At 40.9% G+C, this 17,688-nt stretch overlaps 1 protein-coding gene across 2 annotated transcripts; it reads right to left on the bottom strand.

Moving 5' to 3' along the window:
• Nucleotides 1-390: 390 nt before the first annotated feature.
• Nucleotides 391-17,374, bottom strand: TMEM237 (transmembrane protein 237). Of its 2 annotated transcripts, XM_086751167.1 has the most exons (14): nt 17,262-17,374; nt 15,949-15,984; nt 15,158-15,189; nt 14,226-14,236; nt 13,655-13,711; nt 12,116-12,226; nt 11,621-11,735; nt 10,715-10,875; nt 8,381-8,504; nt 7,192-7,383; nt 6,142-6,215; nt 5,539-5,632; nt 4,226-4,347; nt 391-3,084 (listed from the first exon to the last, which is right to left on the bottom strand). In XM_086751167.1, the coding sequence occupies exons 1-14, from the start codon at nt 17,289-17,291 to the stop codon at nt 3,020-3,022; spliced, it is 1,224 nt and encodes a 407-aa protein (XP_086607293.1). In that variant the 5' UTR covers nt 17,292-17,374; the 3' UTR covers nt 391-3,019. The 2 variants fall into 2 exon arrangements, with proteins under 2 accessions (XP_086607293.1, XP_086607294.1); XM_086751168.1 differs by lacking the exon at nt 15,949-15,984 and having other exon boundaries at nt 17,262-17,354.
• Between the last annotated feature and the right edge of the window lie 314 nt (nt 17,375-17,688).

Here is a 17,688-nt window from a genome sequence, read left to right as displayed (position 1 = left end):
TCACTATGCAGGTTGAAAAAACCATTGACTCTTACCTTCTTTGTAATCACCGTTTACATGGGTCAAGAGAGCAATCAGATCCCCCACTTAATATTATTATTTTTAGGCTACACAAACTCTGTTAACTCATTAAATACACTTCACTTTCTAGTTTTCAGGAGCTTACAGTACCATCTCTGATTGCGCAAAAGACCAGTACAGCAGCAGGAATCTGATGGAGAGAAAGCAAAGCCACTATTTACAACAGTACCACAAACAAAGAAAAAAGGTTTTTCCATAATCACCTGTTCAGAGCTTGTATATTATACATAATACTAGCACTGGGGGAAGAAATTAAGACACACTGCTATATTTTAAACAGACTAATAATTCAGAAACACGACAAAGTACTACAATAATTTTTAACTAGAGCAAATGTTTAATTGCTTCATATATGTAAAAACAAGAAATTGGCACTAACACCTTTCATCTTTTCATTAATACACAAATACTCCATTAAAAACAATGGTATTGAAATGCACAAAGGCATTTCAGTTAAGGCTTCTACAGACATTGCATGTTCTGTAATTAAACATCGATTCTGTCAACTTGTTCTAAAACTTTCCAAGTAAAGAGATAGAACAGCTCAGTTAAAACTCGTATTCCATTGTGAGGCATAATAGAATGAAAAGTACTTTGTAAAATAGATAATTAGCCATCAAATTGTTTCTTAAGTGTGATTTTAAATGGCAAACCTCAAATCACATTAATTCAAATATGCATATAACTTAGATCATCCCAAAAATACAAGCTGGAAAGGCAAGCCTGGTTTGAAATATTGATCCCATTAAGTTCATTAACTGAATCCCTGCTCAGCCATCTAAACAAACTCCTCTATTTCATGAGAGCAAATCTGGCTCTTAGCTAGCATAGCTTTGTCCAAGGGATACTTCGGAAGGCCAATTCCTAGTAACAGTATCAGCAATCAAGCAATGATGTTACTTGAGTTTTTCCTGTACTGATCTGATGCCTTCGCACTGTTGTGCCCAAGTTCCATACTTTATGGACAAAATTATACTTACCATACCAAGATGACAGAAATGTCAAACAGCAAAGAGAAGCCTGCTTCTCTTTGCAAGAGCAAAGCTCATCTTCAGGAGCTCAACAATTCTGTAAATCAAACACATCACATCTGGAGAATGTGTGGTGGCAACCTACATGGGAACACTAAGTAGTGCCTCATCTCCCACAGCCAAATCACAACAAGAACCTGCACTGTAACACTGAAGGGGAGCGGCACTCTGAATCTCTCAATTTTAATGTACAATGCAGTGCCAGCTATAATTTAGCTCTACAGTTTAGCAAAAATACATACACAAGAACCATAACAATTTACAAAAAAGGTTAACAGCTCTTTTTCACAATGAAGTGAATGCCCCAGGATGCAGCCAACAGCTGTGGAATGTCTTTTCATTCTGGTAGAACTCTCCCCCACCCCAAGGTTACCACAGCATTTAAAAAATGTCACGAACGCTCAATTTTTGAATTACTTAAGTTTGCTGGACGGGCATAACAAAACTCATCCTCATTTTAAAGCAAGTCAGGTAACAGCACAGAAAGTTAGTGGCTCTAACATCTCCCTTCAGGTCTTACCTGGCTACTCTTAACTTCACTACTAGAAAGTACGGTAATTCTCCAGGGAACTTTGACAACTGCACACCCTTTACAACCACACTTAAGACACAGACATGAAATAAAACAGTGCAAAATCAATACATATTGAATAATACATACAAATAGGTTTGGGGCTTTAGGTGATACTTTTTTAAGAAATTTCAAACTAGCTCCTGTCTATGTCTACTGAGGAGACTGTTTCATCCTGCAGTACATCTATATTTATTCACATCAGCAATGCTTTCCTTTTGCCACTTTAATATTAAAGAAAAAGAATGTTGGCTATCATCACCAAAACCCACCAACTGCCACTGTTACTACTACATCACTGCATAGAAGGTGGGTTGCTGCAGCGTTTTTCTTTTGCTTTAGTAAGCATTTTCTTGTAATTTCGGGAAGAAGTTTCCCATTCCATCCTAACACAAAACAACAAACATCCTTCTGGGGGAAAATCAATCTCCATCAAAATAGGTAAAAGTAGGAACATTTTTATCTATGAAATCCAAATTTCTTTAGAAAGAGCAGTGAGTAACACTATTGCTCTTGCCAAACAAGATAAAGAGAAATCAAAACACTATTTGCGTGAATGGCTTTGTAATAGTTACGCATCCTGACTCTCAAGAAATTACAGGATTTACATATCCTACTGGCAACCCCAACACACCCTTCTTGATTAAAAGAGGTATTTAAATAGTCATTAGCTGACAGAAATGTTGCGACACTAAAACTTCTGTTTCTTGTGTCTACATCAACTTGAAAGAACTTGTTATCATCAAGATCTTTGTCAAAAGAACTAAATGAAGAAAAATACAAGTGTCCTCTTTTAAGGAGTTATTAAACAAAATCTCTGACAATCCAGTCCCTTATTCCAGCAAATAGTTTTTATGACAATTAAACCCAGATTATTTTATGCTTGCTAACTCCGTGGTTTTTACGTTTTCTAACTCTGTTTTGCTATAATACTCCTTAGACTACTTTCTTCTTGTTTTAATCTCTAGAGAATATTCAGCCAAACCAGGTAAGCCAGCTGCTATCAGCATTACTAACAAAAGCAGGTTGTTGAAGTCTGTACAGCAGTCAAAAAAGCACTGAATATCTGATCTGCATCCATCTAGTTTGTTTGGCTATGTAGGTAGCAATATTTACAAAGTAACATTTATGCATTAGAGATTTTACTTTGTAAAATAAAAAGCAAAAGTATAAAAGTTTTCAATCACATTTGGAAATTGCAGCATACATAAAAAGATCAAAATCAACTATATAAAAATACTTTTTTTTTCCTTTATGAAAGTTATAATACATGGCTATAATGCACAACGTTGAGCCACGAGTCACAGCTACAATATTTGCAGATGCTTGTTCCACACTATGGCTGGACTCTGGGTATATCTCCCTGGGGAAATTCCTCTATTTCAGCATGGAACATCAGTTCTAAAAGAGAAGGAAAAGAATTATATTTTCTTTTAGAAGTTTCACCTGAATAAGATTTCATTATTCCTGAAAAGCGCTCTGGCATTCCCCCAAGCCTCCTGCTTTTCCTCCCAGTCATAGTATCAACAACTCAGCAATGTCAAGGACCATCACTGTCTCTAGAAAACTATTGTGCCTTCCCTAAATTAACAGAATTAGTGATGATTTTAATCATATGCAGTATCATCCTGCATTCAACCTGGACACTGAAACAGAACTCTGAAGAAGATTAAGGGATTTTTACAGTTTTGAGAGTGTCAGACTCAATACGGACGATTTCTTTTTAGAGACTTATTAATTTACAGATATATCTGCTCTGTATATCACAGCGTAAGTTAGCAACACTAGAACCTGGGATAGAAAGAATCATGAATAACATTGCTCACAGCTAGCTGTCACCATGGCTGAGTTTCTGCACAAGGAGCTCTTCACTACTGACCTTAGGCTGCATGCACTTGACAGGAAAGCTGAGTTATCATAAGCCTTTTGGATCACAGTTGGAACAACAAAAGGAAGAAGGCCTTGACTCTAGCAAAGCTGCTTCTAAGAAAAGGGCCCGATTTGCTTGCCCCCTCCTCCAGCCTGGACCAACACAAGCAGTCCTCATTTGAAGTCCTGTTCTGCAAGCTCAAATCTGACTTTTCAAAGCTTGGGAGTTCCCAAAACTACTGCAATGTTCTATTGAAAATAATACTGAACTCAAAATACATTCAGCATTTGCAACAGGAACATTAAGAATATTAGGGAATATTCTAAAACACAAGCAGAATAACTACATTTCAAATATTTAAAATAGTGTTAAAGTAAAAATTATTTTTCCCTTCAATGAAGAAGGGACACGTGCTCTCTCATGTTTCAAAATTCATGTTGCTTCAGCCAGGATAAACAAGGCTTTTCTTTCCTTTTTAAATTACTGTTTTTTCTTTATGAAACCAAACACAGACATCAGCATAGTAAGAAGCACCTGCTTTGGAAAGTTTCTAGGAGATGCTCGTTTCTTCCTCAGCCACAAAATTTCTGATGACTAGTTTTGAACACCAAACACAGAGGACAGCAAATAAAAGCCTGAACAAACAACATTTTGCCTATTAATGTTTCCTACCTTCACTGTGGTCTAGCTCAGGTCGGTAAGACAAGAAGATCCAACTTGTCCCAACTAGAATAGACACTACCAGATTCACCACAATCCATGGCTGAACAATTTCTTCCTCTGTACCTGCCCTCCTGTGAAAAACCCATCAACCACTCAGTCAGAGGTTCACTGACACATACAGGTTAGAATACTAATTTCAACAGAATATTGTAAAAACAATCTTGCTAAGTCAGATGTGAAAACAGAACTACTCGCACCATCCTGATGGTCTTGCGTTGCAAAGCCCTGCTAAAGGGAGCAACTACCAAAGACGGCAACTCAGCTAAGAAACCCCATTATCTCATAGAGAATATCCACTTGTAGATTTCAACAGCAAATTCCTTTTCTTGGCCAACAGACAGAAAATAGAAGTCAAAATGCATGGTCAAATTTTACTGTGGTGAAAGACACTGCACACTGTCGTCAGTCGATCTTATTTTTAAACACTTCCTCATGAGGCAGCAAGGCAAGAGAACAACAAGTCAGTGAAGTCTGTCTGGAAGTCAGTGCAAGGACTTGTGTACAGATGCTGTGGGATAGATGAGATAGGGCTTTAAGAAGGTTATAATTTCAGTGAGCTGATACTTTTCTTACTGTCATAACAGCCGCAGGTTGTGGTTTTGTTACTAGAATCTAGGTTTTTTAGTAAACAACTCAACAAACATTTAGAGAAGCCCTAAAAAAAAAAAAGAAAAATATGTAACTACCTAAACCAGCAAATTTTCATGTAAATGATTTTGTTCTACTTCTCCTGGCTACTAAAGTTTAAGTCCACTACTTCAGAAAGTAACAGTTTTGGATGGGATCCCCTAGCATGAAAAAATGCTTCCTATTTAATGCCAGTTGTGTCTGCTAAGCCTGCAGCCTGTGGCACACATACCACATAGCATGACATTCATTGCTTGGACAGATGAGACTATCTCCTTCAAAAACAGTGTTGACCCTTGAACACAAGAGGGTTACCTCAGTAGGGTTCCATTCTCCAGCAAAAGCGATTCTTAGGGTTCCTGCCAGATGACATTTTCAGCATCATTCCAACAGGCTCTTGCTTGAGGTATAAGACGACTTGTGATCAACATGACCAAACTGATCCTTGAGTTCTCATTGTTCAATTAAATTATCAAAGATTCAGGACAAGGTCTGACAAAGGCAGGTTTAGTAATGAAATCCTTCACTAATACTTTCTTATGTATGTTGTATAACCTTTGCGATCCACCTGTTTGCCTAAGGTTCCTAAGCGAGCTATGTTATAATTTACGGAAATGATTTCTTAAGTTTCTTACCAGATGCTGCCATTTTCCAAAGACGGTGTGTAGAGGTTAATTCTGTCACATGTCATCTGCTGGCTTAAGGATAAGATAAGAGCAGCAAAGTACACTGGAAGAAATGGAATTAGTAGTGGTAGATATAAATCCCCAAAATGCTGTCTCATCATGACATGATAATTATCACAACATTTTCTATCCTTTCACTCCACTGCCTCCAATGATAGTCTCCTTTTATTCATTTTCTCTTCTTCAATATTCTCTTGACCCACCAAAATCTGGTGTCTGCACTTTTGCAATCCATCAGCTACATCAAATGTGCTATCTTATGATTCTGGTTTTTGCTAGGTCTGTGTTCTGTATTCAGAAAATACAGAATACATGGAAAAGAACCATCTCACTGACAGCCCCACTAAAGCTACTACTGCAAACACTTTAAAAGACATGTAGCAAAGTGTTCATAGCCTTTAGCCTTTGAATGCTACTTTCAACTACCGAGCAAGTCACTTTATTCTAAAGCAGAAAGTAACCAGGGAGGAAGATTTCACTTAAAATGGCATGTAGGATTTTTCCATTTACCATCTTTTCTGGACAACTTCCTATCCACTTCAAAATACTTACAGAAAGAGGCTACTGCTGCTGGGTCTAGGGTAAGAAAGCCCCTCAGTGCAACTGATGCTTTTGCCAAGTCAATCCTGATAACACAAACAAGAGTCATTAACACAGCCCAGTAAGATAATAATACTGTTCCTCCAACAGTATTCTATTTTCTTTTACTTTTTGCAGGATACCTTTTCCTGCCCCTGTTACAGTGCCTGAATGCACAACTATATCCCATACACATGACAATGGTCCTCACTAGGTCAAATCCAAGAAAGGCTGAAACTAAGGAGATGTTCCATGAGGTCTGTAGCTTTCACACTGCAGTCCTTTCCGAAACTGGGAACACGGAGAGATCTGTCCTCTCTCTAATCCTCACCATTCATTTCAGTGTCCACACCACCAACCGAGTTATGCTAATATAACTGCTCGCTTAGCTTACACCAGTGCAGGAGCAACTAAGAATAACTCGGATCTCCTCCCTGCCACCAGTCCATGAAAAAACATCACAATTTCTTCCATAGCACCAATTCCTCCCCCATGGCTGCCATGGAAACCATCTATAGCTAAAAGAAACATCTATAACACCTACGAATCTACTTTGTTTATGGTCTTGTTTGTTTCTCTTTCTGTCCTTTCCCACTGTTAAGCTGTAATGCAGAAACCTCAGCTAAGCCAGGGAAACTGTTTACACAGCTATGTTGTAAACCTGACTGGGAAATGGATTCACGTGAAAAGTAACCTAATGGAAATATTAGTTGTTCTCCACTCCTCTTCCCCACAAAAAAAAAAAACCCAAACAAACAGGTCAACTCCTCCATCTGCTTCACCTCATCATCACACAAACAGCATCAGCACATTGAAGCAAAGCTGCAGGCAGTGGACAGAAATGAGTAACAAAGATCTAAATGCAGAAGCACACCCTTTATCTGTATAGCTAGCCATGTGCAGAATCATTCTTTAAGTATGTCACATTGAATCATCAACAGCAGATCAAAATGTGCCATAGGAAGGAGAAAGGGCATATTGCACACAAATTACATACACCTTTCAAATACAAATACATTTTACCTGTCAAAGGCTGAGACTGTACTGATAGACAGCAACAAATAGAACAAACTTTGAGCTGGGTATGCTAGTGTCTTATACTGCTCAAGCAGGTTAGAAACTGTGGAAAGCTGATTTCCTGCCAAAATGTAGATGACAATGATGTTCCATACAGCATACCCAGCAAGGAAGCCATGGGTAAAGAGTCCGATTGCCCTGAATGAAGAAAATATTATTACACAAGTTTAACATCTTGAATTAGCAAAGAACTACAGACAGAAAAGGCCTACGAATCTGTGTGTTGAACCCTGGTGCTGTGACAGGATCCCAGGCTTCCACAGATTGTTTCTGAGTGCTTTTTCTGATCTACTTTTAAAAATTCTAAGCAATGGGACTTCTGCTTCCTCCCTTGACAGACTGCACCAGAACCCGAGCACTGAACAAAGAAAACCCAAGATGTTTTGCCTGATCCTATCACTGCTTCACTTTGTTACTGCTACGGGAATCAAATATGTTCACTCGCTGCCTGTAGCTTCCCAAGACCACTGCTCGTTACACTTCCACAATGCTCTTAAGCTTGTCCTTGAGTCAGTCTTTTCATTATCTTCCTTGCTTAGAAAAAGATGAGAAGGAAGTGCAAGTTTCCAGACAAAATACACCAAAGAATAAAATGGCTGTAATCTTCCCATTCTGTATCACAACACAACAACATTTTTTTTAAAAAACCCCTACTGTGCACAAGGCTATGCCTTAGTACAATTTCACTCCTCCCTCTTTATCACCAACCAGGATTTTTCTTTCAGAACTATCTGAATCCACGTATTTTTATCCTGGTCATACAGCTGATGCAGAAATCTCATTTTGTAACACATTCTTTTCCGTAGGTCTCTAATATTTTTGTTATCAGATCAATCTCTTGCTATTCAGATTTTGTCTGAATCTTTGCAATATGACTTCCTTAGTTATTCTTTATAGGTTGCATTTCACATGTGATATCGAGACTACAAATAGAGATGTTCTTGACAACAAATGCCAAAAGCTAGAGGGCTGAGAAACTTAAATACCTCTTGTATCCTGAACCACCGCTTACTAGAATATCCAAAAGAAATAATTATAACATCACAATGATAGAGAAAAGGTACTAACTTTCAGGGAGAAGAGAAAAAAACAACCCTGATTTCTGCTTATTTACATTAAAACATTTATCTTTCACCTGAAACTCCGGTGCACTGAGAGGGCAACATCTCTGGTAGTCCATGAAGCCTTCACATCCATAAGTACATTGATATTTTCAGTGGTTTTAATAAGTTCTGCACGGTCAGCTGCCTGAAAATGCCCTGAAAGAATGAGGAAATTAGTTTCAGAGGGTACTGTTACCTTCCATCATCATTTTTATACAAATACTCAATTAGTGTTAAAAAGCTGTAAGCATCAAAAGTTCCATCAGAATTTTTTTTCTCCCCACTTCCTGCCCTTTGCCAGCGTACATTCATATCAAGATGCTCCCGTCAGTGTGATGCACCCTAGTGAGTGCCTTTAAGAATGTGCAAAGCACTTTGGGTAACTACTCAGTGTTCCCTGCTACCAAAAAAAACCCCACCAAAATAAAAAAAACAAACAAACAAAAAAAAAAAACTTCCTCTTGAAAGATTTTTTGCAATATAGTAAATGACACTTTCTTCTCAAGGTACCATGACAGTATTAGGTCAAATAACCTCAGCTGGGTGCTATCAAACAGCCTTTTTCATCCACGCCACGGAATTAAAAAATTAAACCAAACATGCCAGCACAGCAGCACTAACATGCACCGTTGAAAAACTATCAGGTATATTTATTTCCAAATAATTTTTGTTCTGGAAAACATTTTAAAAAAATTCTTCCCGATACGGCAATATTTGTATTTTAAATGCAATAATGCTTCCTTTAATTGCAAGAATATCCTTAAATTCATCTGAGGAACCTAAAGGTGCACAAGTCCATGGGACCTGATGAGATCCATCCGTGGGTCCTGAGGGAACTGGCGGATGAAGTTGCCAAGCCACTGGCTATCGTATTTGAGAAGTCGTGGCGGTCTGGTGAGGTCCCCGATGACTGGAAGAGAGGGAACATAACCCCCATTTTTAAAAAGGGGAATAAGGAAGACCCGGGTAACTACAGGCCGGTCAGCCTCACCTCTGTGCCTGGTGAGGTCACGGAGCAGATTCTCCTGGAAACCATGCTAAGGCACATGGAGAGCAAGGAGGTGGTTGGTGACCGCCAACATGGCTTCACCAAGGGCAGATCGTGCCTGACCAATTTGCTGGCCTTCTATGACGGGGTGACGGCATCGGTGGACAAGGGACGAGCAACTGACATCATCTACCTGGACTTGTGCAAAGCTTTTGACACTGTCCCGCACGACATCCTTCTCTCTAAACTAGAGAGACATGGGTTTGATGGACGGACCACTCGGTGGATAAGGAGTTGGCTGGATGGCCACACTCAGAGAGTGGTGGTCAACGGCTCGATGTCCATGTGGAGATGGGTCACGAGTGGCGTCCCTCAGGGGTCCGTGCTGGGCCCGGCTCTGTTCAGCATCTTTGTCGGCGACATGGACAGTGGGATAGAGTGCACCCTCAGCAAGTTCGCTGACGACACCAAGTTGTGTGGTGCTGTCGACACGCTGGAAGGGAGGGATGCCATCCAGAGGGACCTTGACTGGCTGGAGAGGTGGGCCCGTGCCAACCTCATGAAGTTCAACCAGGCCAAGTGCAAGGTCCTGCACCTGGGTCACGGCAATCCCAGGCACAAATACAGGCTGGGCGGGGAATGGACTGAGAGCAGCCCTGAGGAGAAGGACTTGGGAGTGCTGGTGGATGAGAAGCTCAACATGAGCAGGCAATGCGCCCTTGCGGCCCAGAAGGCCAACCGCATCCTGGGCTGCATCAAGAGAAGCGTGGCCAGCAGGTCGAGGGAGGTGATTCTCCCCCTCTACTCTGCCCTGGTGAGACCCCACCTGGAGTACTGTGTCCAGTTCTGGAGCCCCCAGCACAAGAAGGACATGGACCTGTTGGAGAAGGTCCAGAGGAGGGCCACAAAGATGATAAAAGGGCTGGAGCACCTCTCTTATGAGGACAGGCTGAGAGAGTTGGGGCTGTTCAGCCTGCAGAAGAGGAGGCTCCGGGGAGACCTGATAGCGGTCTTCCAGTACCTCAAGGGGGCCTACAAGAAAGATGGGGATAGGCTGTTTAGTAGGGCCTGTTGCGATAGGACGAGATAATGGTTTTAAAATAGAGGGGGGTAGATTTTGATTAGAAATTAGGAAAAAATTTTTTTACGATGCAAGTTATAGAACACTGGAACAGGTTGCCCAGAAAGGTGGTGGAGGCCCCATCCCTGGAAATGTTCAAGGCCAGGCTGGATGAGGCTCTGAGCAACCTGATCTAGTCAGAGATGTCCCTGCTCCTTGCAGGGGGGTTGGACTAGATGACCTTTGAAGGTCCCTTCCAACCCTAACCATTCTATGATTCTATGATTCTAAATTACTTAAATCACAAGATGTACTTACGATTTTTTTCAACAAACACTTTGCTAACAGGTTGGCTAATTCCAGTGGGAGCAGCAAACACAGGCTGCTGATCTGGGCTCTTTCTGTGCTCATCTTCAATGATGTCTTCCTCCTCCACTTCCAGCTCATTGGAACAGTGCATTTCAGCTGGCCGAAGTTTTCTATCAGCACAGAACAGACAGCGGGGCAGAGAAAGAATAGAAAGTAAAATGTCAAACCTGAAGGCTCCTATGAACATTTAACATGTCTAACTTGACTGATAAGAACTGATCAAGCTACTGACCTGTGTAATATTACCTTCATTTATAATTGTAAGGACTAAAGTTCTCATGGAGTTTAGTTAACTAAAACCATAAAGCTAATCCTTGATTTTGGAGTTTTAATCTCTATTTAAATTCCTTCCTGTGTCAAAACAATAAGGTGGGAAGAAATACACATAAAGAGATTAACAATTAGGAAAAAAAACAAACAAACTAACTAAACACAAGGCCAAGAAAGTGGATACTTTTGGTATAAAGGCAATTAGAACTATTTAAAGGCATAGTTCTTGGAGAAAAGGCAAACAAAAAGGGTAAGAAATAAGTCAAGTTTCTCCTAAGAAAAGACAGTAAGAATGAAAGAAAGCAACTACACATTCTGTTTTTTTCATTTATGTGACTGAAATATTAAGCTTATGTAAATGTATTCAGAACTGCAATGCTTCCAGGTATGCATAAAACAAACAAGTGAAGAAAATTAGATCTTAACCCTGGAAAGAACTGCACGCATATTATTTATTGCACAGGCTGAATGGCATCATAGGCTTCAAGATTTTACATCTTTGTAATGTCACAACGTAAAACACTACTCAGCCCCATTCACTATCCCATTTATTCCAAATTATGAGCTATACTAGTTTTGTCTCACTTTGGTCTTTTTCTTTGTTTGCGGATCACTGTTTCTTCAACTTCAGGTACATCCATGCCATTTCCATTCTGAAATAGGGATGCAACATTTTGCTGGGTAAAAGATGTCTCAGAATCTGAAGATTTAAAATAAACCACATTAAATTTCACAGCTTTCATAAAAATGGAAATACCTTCACATAAATACACAAATAGTTATTATATAAACACAGTGTCAAAAAAGGCCATGCTCTTCTGATCTTCGAATGATACAAAGGGATCTATTTTATCACTTCCAAAAGTGTACTGCCATTGTTTGCATGAGGGTTTGTACACTATGGAATCTGAAGTCAGAAACTGAAACTCTAAGCTACCATTCACTCAGAGATTACTTTCAGCTGTTTTAAGTACAAAATGATTTGAAATGGTTTAAGCCAAAATACACGCTGGCCAATCATTTTCCTGTGTTACCAAGTTTTACTCAGTGCTCCTTCCAATCTACAATTATTCCACATACCGGTAGGTATTTTCTTCTTCTTGCGTTTCCTCTGAGGGGCATCGTGAGGTTCAGGAGTCAGGGGCTCACTGCTTTCAGACTGCCGACGAACTGCTGCTTGGACGATGCCATCTGAAAACCAGATGAAAAGATCCAGCAACCTTAATTCAGAGCTGCTGAGAAAGAGGCAAGAAAAAGTTGCCTTTTGCTACATTGTGCAGAACATCTGTATTTGCCCAGCTTACAGCTGAGATGAAAATGTATTGGCTAGGAAATGCAAGAGTTAGGAAACAAATGTGACAACTAAGAATATACAAAGCTGACAACCCTTCTTTCAACCCTGACAGTTTCATGCCCAGGAGAAATTGAAGTGTCCAAGAAGTAGTATGATTCCCATTTGGGCATACAACAGAGGACTGATTGAAAGGACTCTACCACAGGAAAGAACTATACATCTGTATTTTGTTTATGTTGACATGAATTAATCAAATATTCTAGCAGCAGTAGCACTGATCTGCATGATCAGAAGTAGAAAGACAAAGTTACTTCTCCGTTTTACATCACAACTTATTTTATATAGCTCTTTCAAGTACTGCAGTTTTTCTGGTAACAGCTGAATCTACCTTTGTTTTCACTTTAAGCACAAGTTTTCCCACCTTTTATAAAGCTTTGCTGTGCTAAAATGCAAAATTAAGCAGCAAAGTAATGGCTAAAGCCAAAGCGTACTTTGCACCATCACTCAGCTCACTCAAAACAACAGTAAACAAAACTTGATCCTTGGGAAACCCTGCAGCAACAGCTCTACTTGTTGCATTTAAAGGTCTTTCGGTGAGGCCTCAATTGTACACTCTTTTAAGCAAATAAAGGAAGTGTACTCAACAAATGATCATATAGACCCAAGTCAACTGGTTTACAGAAATTCACTAAATTCTATCAACACATTCAGCTTTATCAAAATAGATTACACTTGTAATCTTAAAACAGTATGTTTGTTCTGCAGATCTGCTTCTTGTAAAAATACAATCTTTAAGACCCATCTTTCAGGGTCTTAACTCTTTGATGATAATGGAATTATTAATGTATGACTTTATTTGGCCAAGGACCGAAATTGAGCCAGTTTGTTAAATGAGTTTTTTCTTAGTTCATTCAAAAATTCAAGGACTTAACACATTCAATGTAACAGGCAGCTTACATCTGGAAATTATTATTTAATTAAGTATAAAAAAATTTTAGAAAGGAAAAAGTAGCAGGAACAAAGGAGCTTTTTCAGTTCAGTATCAAGACATGCTGTATTAGCAGTACCAGGAATGTATCTAGGGAGAAAGAGCAGAGGATGGAACATGTTACTTCAGCTACCATTACAGTCTTGTTCTAAAATGACATCACTGTGAGGAAAAAGACTGCATTTCAATATAAAATAAATTGTAATATATCAGCTGAGAACACTACTCAAAAATAAGAGTACAAGACTGAAAACCACGTTATCTGTCAGGAGTTTGGCTACAGCGCAGGTCCCACTCAGGATTACAAACACAGTTTTCAGTCTTGGCAGGGTCTTACCTAACGGAGTCTTTCCTTTGGGTTTCCTTTTTTTGGGACGACTGAGTGGAATTTCATCTGCAGAACATGAAACAGAGGTATAGGTGCACAGCATGGAGAAATCTCCATTTCCTTTAACAGCCATTCTATTGCTAGATAAGAAAGGGATTCCTTTTTACAAGTGAAAACATCCTTCACCTTTTACAGGTAAGACGACAATTCACCAGTTCACACAAGCAGGAGTACAGAAGACAGCAGGAAAATAGGATAAGAAATCTGTCTTAATTGCAACAGAGGCTAAATGTGCACATGCACGTGTGTTGAAAAACCAAAATATTCTGAAGAACAAACTTCTTGTTTAGAGCACCATGACATTTCAGTTAACTTGATTCAGAACAGAAATAGCAAATAACAAAGAGACCAAAGAAAAAAAACAGACAGTTCTAGCAACGGCAGCACAGGTATCCATGCAGTTTAAATAACAGGCCTGCATTTAGGAAAAGTATAAAGCCCTATCTTTAAAGAGAGGATGAAGTGACACCAAAAGGAACTATCAAGGTTTATAATTCTCTTTAGTGCCAGAATAACTCACCTTGGTTTCCGCTTCACATTCAAGGAGAAAAGGTGTTGAAGAGCGGTGAAAAAGGAGAAAAGATGAGAATAAAGTTAATTTTGAATCAATTACAATTCACAACAGTAAAATCCACACTGCTGCTTTTATGATTAATTTCCTTATCCCCACTCCTAGGTCTCTTTATGAGCAGTTGTGTACAACAGGGTGAAGGGTACAAAGCAATTATCAAGACCCAACACTTTGTGACTACGGACAGTTTCTTGACTGGCTAGCTGTGGATCAGATTAAAAGCGTTAATCACCTGGCTAATTAAAACTTGTCTTACTGCCTGATATGTAACAAACCAACAGAAGTTACGAAACACTTGAGCACACACATGACTAAAAAGACAGTATCTTTTTATGTCATCAATCACAATCTCACATTTGCTTTAAAGGAATTCTGAAGTACCACGTCATAAGAACTATATAATTGCCTTAAAAAAAGCCCACATTTTTCCCTATACTGTGTTGAACTAGTAGACGCCTGTATGCCTATTCAAGAGTATCTAGTCTAATTTCAGAGATCCCTGTTCTGAAAGACCTGTGATTCAAATAAACTACAGAACACGAAACAAAACAAAGAGGAAAGGAAGAACAGATTCAAAAGAAGGACATCAATAAAACTAAAGTAGATGTTATTAAAACTGAAGTAGCTATTTGTCTGAAACTTTTAAAAGGGTTTGTCTCTCAGAGTACTGTATGGAGTACAGTATCTCTCTGTAAAACTTTAAAACGCTTTGTATTCCTTAAAAGGGGTTCTGGGACAACAAATTAGCAAGAAAAGCAATTACACTTAAAGTTGTTATGACTACTCAGACGTTTATCAAACTTATTTCTCTTAATTTCATTACTTTTAAAAACACTGCAGTACAGAACCATGATCAACTCCACAGAATGAACTGATTTTACCTTGGCACTGGAGGGAGGGCACGAGGTGGGCACTGAAAGACAACAGAGACACAAAAGTCAACTTCCATCAATGTGAAACCACCTCTTAGAAAACAATGATTTCCAGATATGCTCACAACACACTAAGAGTGTTTTGATTCGTCTGCCTCTTAAATAGCTAGAGACTCCTGATAGAGACGTTACGTAAAGCAATATGCAAAAGACGCAGGAATAACATGCATAATATGCACTGCATTAGGGACACGTACCTAACAGCTGTGTTCGAGGCGCAGCTCGCATTTCTACTTCACTTGAATAATTTTCATTTTTCACGTAAGGTACTGCTTTCATTGGAAAACTTATCAGTCATTCTATTTAAATATCAAAATACTGCAATAATTTTTGCATTCAATATACTTGCACACTATACAGCATGAGCCAAGTACATTCTATTAATGAAGTTGTAAATTCAGAACAATAGTTCAAGCAATAAAAGGAAATAAGCTTATTTATGAAAGAGACTTTAAAATACAATAAAACATTAATTCTCATGTAATTTTGAAAATAGTTACTAGCAGGTCAAACACAACTAAAACTGAAAAATAAGTATCTCTTGTTAACAAGCTGAAACTGAGCTCTTGCTTGTTCTCTCATATAGAAAATAGAAAGCAGGTTACTTTCAGATTTTGTATTATATAATTATATTGAAAGAGCATACACGAATAGATATTTCCCACGCTCTACAAAATTCAGTTGATATGAGCAATAAAAAGGCTGTAAGACTGGTAAGATTCAAGGATCCACAGACTTACCACTTGTTTCTTTCCCATATCATTTGAAGCTGTTCCCTGAAAGAGGCACTGTGAATCGGTCTATACTCCTTCACGCTGCTCACACTGAACCTCAGCTAATTCTGAACTAAAAATAAGCTTCTAGCAGCCAGGATTAGCTGGATGTGAACCTTTCTGTCCCGGGGTCAGGGCCCAGTACTACTCGCATTTGAAACAATGGCAGCTTGTTCCGTGACAGCAAATGTTACGTGCGCTGAAAACCCTGCAACTCCATATGGAGTTTAGGATAGTTAACGTTTAAAAAAAAAAACCTAAAATCTAAAAAAAAAACTAAAATAAAAAAAGAACCCCTTTTATCCAGCATTCACTGTCTGCGCAGCAGCGTGTCCATCTTCTGTAGTACCTATTTTGTTACCTTCCACAAAACAACTGAAAAGTGAATTAATTTCCGTATCATTTATTCCCTGCAACAAAGGAAATCACACACAAGCAAGCAGTGGGGAATCCTCATCTGCCCCATCTGTATGAAAGCCCCCAAACTTTACCATACAAATACTCCACTAGTTTCCAGTTTCTCAGAGTCCGAAGGTGCTTGCTCCAAGCTCCATAGAAAGGGTAAGTCTGGGCACAGGTTTCCAGGGACACTTTGCTCCTGACAGAAGAGCTGCTGAGTGCTAAGGCATCCATGCTGCCCCTGGGGCCAGGAGACTCCCACACACCCGACAGCCCCTGTCTGGGTTTGGGCACACGAGCCAGGCCACAGGACGGCGGGAGGCACCGGGGGACTCTCACTCGGGAAAAACCTAAACTACACAGCTCCCTGCGTGTCCGTTCAGGGCCGCAGACCAGAAAACGCCCGGGGTCGTGGGCACAGCTGGCGTGAAGCAGCCGCAAGCTGCTCGATGCGGTGAGCGAAGCTGCCGCCACCAGACCGAAGGGGCAACAACGCACAGACTCGAAGGGTTAAAAACGCTTAACCAGTCTTCACAGATTTAACGCTCTATATATGGATGAAAATACAAAAACAATGTCGAAATACTTGCTTGCGCCCCCAGCAAAGGATGAACAGAAAGGCGCGGCCCCGCGGCCGGCTCCATCCCACCGCCCGCGGGCAGCAGCAGGGCGGGCACGGCCGCCTCCCCCGCGCAGCGGGACCGCAGGGGCCGCGCTGCCAGCGCGCCCCGCGTCCTGCTTCAGCTCCGTCTCCCCGGCAGCAACTACTGCCGCTGGCAGCCTCGGTACAACGCCCGCCACTGCGCTCGGGGCGGACCGGGCTCCCGCCCCCCGGTGCTCACGGCACTTTGCCGCCCGTCCCGGCCCCCTTGCGCCCTCACCCCGCCGACGCCCGCCCGCTGTGCCGCCATGCCAGGCCCGCCCGCCACCGCCGGGCTCCGCGGGGAGGAGCCGGCACTCGCTTCCGCCCCGCGCCGGGGCCGGGGGAGCGCGGGCGGCCGAGCCTGCGGGCCCTCAACGGCAGAGAGGCGCGGCCTCCCGCCCCAGCGGGGCTCGCGTCCCCGCAGGCGGTTCCGGCAGAGGTGCGAGCCCCGCCCGGCGACGGGCCGGCTGCAGCCGCGGGCCGGGGTCCTCGCCCCTCAGGCTGCGGGCAAGCAAAATCAAATGCACGTTAGTGGGAAAGCAAGGGTTCTGGCCTCCTTCAGCCTGTAGCCACAGGCGGTGTTACACACAGTAAACGGAAAGGGGGGAAAAAGGAAATAAAATTGTTTCAGCAAATGCAACTCTTAATGAGAGCATTTTTCTTTT

The sequence above is a fragment of the Chlamydotis macqueenii genome, chromosome 6 (assembly GCF_036417535.1).
Source record: "Chlamydotis macqueenii isolate bChlMac1 chromosome 6, bChlMac1.mat, whole genome shotgun sequence".
In the NCBI taxonomy this organism is placed as follows: Eukaryota; Metazoa; Chordata; class Aves; order Otidiformes; family Otididae; genus Chlamydotis; species Chlamydotis macqueenii.
This window is presented reverse-complemented; position numbering and strand designations above follow the sequence as displayed.

Coding starts and splice junctions, on each gene's coding strand:
- TMEM237 (XM_086751167.1), bottom strand. CDS start 17,291: ATGGCGGCACAGCGGGCGGGCGTCGGCGGG. Junction 8,505..10,714: donor AGTGTTTGTTGAAAAAAATC/GTAAGTACATCT, acceptor TCATTCTTTCAG/GGCATTTTCAGGCAGCTGAC. Junction 6,216..7,191: donor ACAGTCTCAGCCTTTGACAG/GTAAAATGTATT, acceptor TTGTGTTATCAG/GATTGACTTGGCAAAAGCAT.